At 35.9% G+C, this 5,094-nt stretch overlaps 1 protein-coding gene across 2 annotated transcripts; it reads left to right on the top strand.

The window, feature by feature from the left end:
* Positions 1-521: 521 nt before the first annotated feature.
* On the top strand, positions 522-4,843 carry LOC149494103 (uncharacterized). Of its 2 annotated transcripts, none has more exons than XM_089725298.1 (3): positions 522-602; positions 1,978-2,335; positions 2,466-4,843. In XM_089725298.1, exons 2-3 carry the CDS (start codon positions 1,989-1,991, stop codon positions 4,594-4,596), a joined length of 2,478 nt encoding a protein of 825 aa, XP_089581424.1. In that variant the 5' UTR covers positions 522-602; positions 1,978-1,988; the 3' UTR covers positions 4,597-4,843. The 2 variants fall into 2 exon arrangements, with proteins under 2 accessions (XP_089581424.1, XP_089581425.1); XM_089725299.1 differs by lacking the exon at positions 522-602 and adding an exon at positions 626-808.
* The last annotated feature ends 251 nt before the right edge of the window (positions 4,844-5,094 follow it).

Here is a 5,094-nt window from a genome sequence, read left to right as displayed (position 1 = left end):
CAATATAATGCATCTACTTGTTTTGATAATATATATTGGATTTTAGTAATTTTATGAAATAGTGATTTCTTCAAAATAAATAAATAAATAAATAAATAAATATATATATATATATATATATATATATATATATATATATATATATATATATATATATATTCGCAAATACACTTAAATAAATTGACTAATTAACTAAAATATCATGAATATGTACATACAGGGATTTATTGTCTTTCCATTTTTTTAATTATGCAAAAATCTGAACTCTATAAAAATCTAAGCAAAACTCTTGAATAACCTTTTTTTTAAAGAAGAAAACTCTTAAATATTCTACTATTTTAAATAAGTAATTACTTATAAAATAAAAAAAAATCCATAAAATAAAAATTGATCTGTAAAGAATTCCATAAAATAAAATAAATATATATTGAATATTTTCCTAAAATTCCAAAACAACCCCTTAAAACTTCACTGAGTTATAGCCCTAGCCCCACTTTTATTCTTTCATTTTCCAATACGTCCTTGCATATATATACTCGTGTAATTCACTCCATTTCCGCAAATTCCACAAGGCCCCAAAATCTAGGGTTTCCATATCTCTGGTAAGCGCTTCGTCTCTTCTCCATCCCCTTTTATCAATTCCAGTTTCCCCTTCGAAAATTAATCAATATCATCTAGTCGATTAGCTTATTCTATTTTAAAAATTTGTTCTTGAATTGGTTTTTGGATTCGGGGATATCTGCATGGCTAGCTGTTTTCAGTTGACCAGCACTGAGAATCCTTTTCTGGTTGTATGGCTTCAATTCTGGTATGGCAACGGTGTGTAGTGATAGTGCATGTTATGTTTGTTGCTTAAAGTTGTAATTTTTGGGATTTTTTAGTTGTTTTGCTAGGAATTGGAAATGTAATGTTGTGATCCTCCGCCATTGGTAGCTCAATTTTATGTTCTGTTCTGTTTGATCATGTTTTTATAGTACCTTGTTGATTGTAGAAATGCTATGCAGTAAAATCTTGAACTGATGGACTACATTCTTCGTGCTGTATTATTTTTGTAGGTGTCAGCTGGTTGTAATTTTGAATATTATATTTATAGGAGTGCATAAGGCACTGTGACTTGATAATTAATATTCTACATTGCATTCCTTATTCTTTTAGTTGAGGTAGCTCATGTTTGGGTCTGCTCTGTCAAGATAGTTCTTGCCACTATATTCCGACATTGGTGGTGACTGCTTTGTGCTTGCAATATTTTGAAGCAAGAATGATTGCATTTCTAACCTTTTCTTTTCATGCCTGTACCTGAATTGATTGTCATTGTCATGGCAAATGGTGGAGCTAGGCATCTTTTTTTGTTGGTTGGTGGTGGATAACTAGTGTTTCCCAGAATCCGCATTCTGATTTCCCATAGCATAGTGAAAGTGCATTCAGTGATATGCTTATTAAAATCACAATTCGAGAGCTTTTACAGATGCTATTCACATCATAATACATTCCAAATATATTTATTTGTAAAGCTTCTTATGGTCCCATTAAAAAGAAGGAAAAAGAAGAAAATAGTTTCTAGTATATGAATTTGTAATAAATAAATATCTTCGACAGGGATGCTTTTGAAAATTGCTTTTCATTATCAGAGTCGAAGGTCTATTATTTTCTTAATCATGCGTAATTTTTCATCTGATTTGGCTTTTACTCTTGATCTTTGAAATAATTATAATGCATAAACTGACCTAAAACTTTATTAACCTGTTAACTTAAGTTGGAAATTTTATGTAGTCAATGTTCCTTATTCCTAAATTGTTATGCTTAATTATAGCCCAAATTTGTTGATGGCTTTCCTCTGTAATTGCTTTATCAAAACATGGGCTCTGACTGGAATTAGGTTTGCATACAGAAGTCTTACTTTGGAGCTTAAGGGTACCATATGACATATTTCTTTTGACTGGTCATGACACATCTTTTCATCATATATCTGAATTGCAGAAGTGATTCCAATGCCAAGGAGAAAGCTTATTCTGATTTGCCAGTCCGGTGGTGAATTTGTCACTGGTGATGATGGGTGTTTATCATATTCTGGCGGAGAGGCGCATGCTCTAGATATCAATCCTGAAACTATGTTTGATGATCTCAAGCTAAAATTGGCTGAAATGTGTAACATAGAATATAAATCATTGTCCGTCAAGTACTTTTTACCAGGAAATAGGAGAACTCTCATTACTTTAGCTAATGATAAAGATCTGAAAAGGATGTATGATTTTCATGGGGAGTCAATCACTGCAGATATTTTCATTGTCGGTAGAGCTGGTTTTAATCATGAAGACTTACATATGCATGCTAGCAGGTATAGTTTCCTTCCTTCAGGTGTATCATGTTTTTACGAGCGTAGTTAAAATAAAAAAAAAAAATGCATAATTTTCTTTTGTCTTCTTTTCTTTATTTAACTTGCATTGCCTTGTCTGAGTTATCCACAGACCATCCCATATAAAACTGGCTGAGACAGTGTCTGCAGCTGCAGCATCTCAAGATGATGCACATATCCCTTCAGCTGCTTCTGTTGGTGATGCAATTGCCCACAGCTCAGATATACTTGATATGAGTGCTACCCCTGCTGATACTGTTAAGAAGCGAAGGCGCACTGCATCCTGGAAAATTGGTGCCAATGGTCCTATCATCGTCTCTATTGCTGATAAAGTTGGGGAGACAAGAAAAAGTTCATCTCGAAAGAAGAGTTCTTGGAATCATGATAATGCTGGTCTCATAGATGTTGATATAGAAGAGGAACCAGGTATTGTACCTGGTGTTGTATCAGAGATAGATGTTTCTCATTATTCATCTCCTGGTGTCAACCATAAAGATGCATCACTGGAAAAAACGGTTGCCTCTTGGAAAGATGGAATTACTGGTATTGGCCAAGAATTCAAAAGTGTAGTTGAATTTCGTGATGTGCTGCAGAAGTACGCTATTGCAAATCGTTTTATGTACAGATTAAAAAAGAATGATACTAATCGAGCAAGTGGTGTATGTATTGCTGAAGGTTGTTCTTGGTTGATCCATGCCTCCTGGGTTCCATCTTCTCAAGTCTTTAGAATAAAAAAGATGAATAAAGCTCATACATGTGGAGGGGAATCATGGAAGGCTGCACATCCAGCAAAAAGTTGGCTGGTCAGCATTATAAAGGACAGGCTAAGAGATAGTCCACACCACAAACCTAAAGACATTGCTACTGGTATTTTTCAAGATTTTGGGCTTGAGCTGAACTACACACAAGTGTGGCGTGGGATTGAAGAAGCAAGGGAGCAACTTCAGGGTTCATATAAAGAGGCTTATACTCAGTTGCCTTGGTTCTGTGATAAGATGGCAGAGGCAAATCCTGGTAGTTTTGTGAAACTCTGCATTGGTGATGACAACAAATTTCAGCGACTTTTTGTATCATTTCACGCCTCAATACATGGTTTCAAGAATGGCTGTCGTCCACTTGTGTTTCTTGACTCTACAGCACTTAAATCAAAATTCCATGAGGTTTTGTTGATGGCTACTGCAATAGACGGGAATGATGGTGCTTTTCCAGTTTCATTTGCCATAGTAGATATTGAGAACGATGATAATTGGCATTGGTTTTTGGCACAGTTGAGATCAGCAATCTCAACTTCACAACCAATAACTTTTGTTTCTGATAAAGAGAAGGGGCTAATGAGATCTGTGCTTGAAGTATTTGAAAATGCGCACCATGGTTATTCTATTTATCACCTGCTAGAAAGCTTCAGGAAAAATTTGAGAGGCCCATTCCAAGGAGATGGGAGAGGGACATTGCCTGGAACTCTATTGGCTGCTGCGCGTGCAGTCCGACTTGATAGTTTCAGAATGTTGACTGAGCAAATTAAACAGGTGTCTTCAAATGCATATGATTGGGTTATGCAGGTTGAAACAGAATATTGGACAAATGCATTATTCAAGGGTGAGATTTATAATCAATATACCACAAATTTTGCCGAGTTATATTCTAACTGGATTGAAGAAGTGCGGGAATTACCCATCATACAGAAGGTAGAAGCACTCAGATGCAAAATGATGGAGTTGATACACGAACGCCAAATGGATTCAAAAGGGTGGACCACAAAACTTACTCCATCCAAAGAGCAAAAACTACAAGAGGATACTCTAAAAGCACGTAATTTCAAAGTACTATTCTCGTCTGATACCCTATTTGAGGTTCATGATGACTCTATTCACGTTGTGGATATTGTTAAAAGGGACTGCACTTGTCTAGAGTGGAAATTTACTGGGTTACCTTGCTGCCATGCAATTGCTGCCTTCAATCGCACAGGGAAGAGTGTATATGATTATTGTTCAAAATACTTCACAGTTGATAGCTTCTGCTTAACTTATTCCATGTCTATAAATCCGGTTTTAGACATTTATGAGCCTCCAAGGGAAGAAGATGGTTCAGACACAAGGGAAGTGATTCCTCCTACTACACCTCGACCACCGCCTCAGCCAAAGGAAAGACAAATTAGAAGAAAGGCTGAACTGAAAAGGATAATGACCTGCTCCAGGTGTAAGGGAGAAGGGCATAATAAGGCTACCTGCAAGGAACCCTTATAAGGAGTCATTTCTCAGTCTGAGCTCAGCTAATTTTCCAGATTTTTACTAATTGAGGGGAAAAATAGGAGTAAATTTAGGCCTGTACTATCCTTGTGTATGTCTGACAGTGTACAGTTTTCTTAGTTCTTTTATATGGAGCTTAACTAGTTCTTGCTAATATCAATTTTGATGCAGTGGTCTGCTTTGTGGATCATGACATTGATTGCATAGTAATGTGGATGAGTAAGAGCTCCTTCAGATACTGAAATTTACTCTTCTCAAGAACCAATTTTTTCTGTGTTTGGATGGTAGGATTGCTGAAATGTGGTCTAGCTATCTAATCTAATTACAAGAATCAAGGGATATGAAGGTTAATCCAATCCAATGTGAATAATAGGTTAATCGACGCTGCTGAAATTATGCTCAGGATACTGCAGGACAGCAAGTTGATACCTTGGGGATTTAAAGTATGGTTATTTGTGGGCACACTAATCATTGATTTCTCCGGGGTTTATAAGT

Source organism: Jatropha curcas, chromosome 8, assembly GCF_041381405.1.
Source record: "Jatropha curcas cultivar XTBG-Jc1 chromosome 8, XTBG_Jcur_1.0, whole genome shotgun sequence".
Lineage (NCBI taxonomy): Eukaryota > Viridiplantae > Streptophyta > Magnoliopsida > Malpighiales > Euphorbiaceae > Jatropha > Jatropha curcas.
The sequence above is the reverse complement of the archived record's forward strand: the minus strand, read 5'-3'. Positions and strand labels throughout refer to the sequence as shown.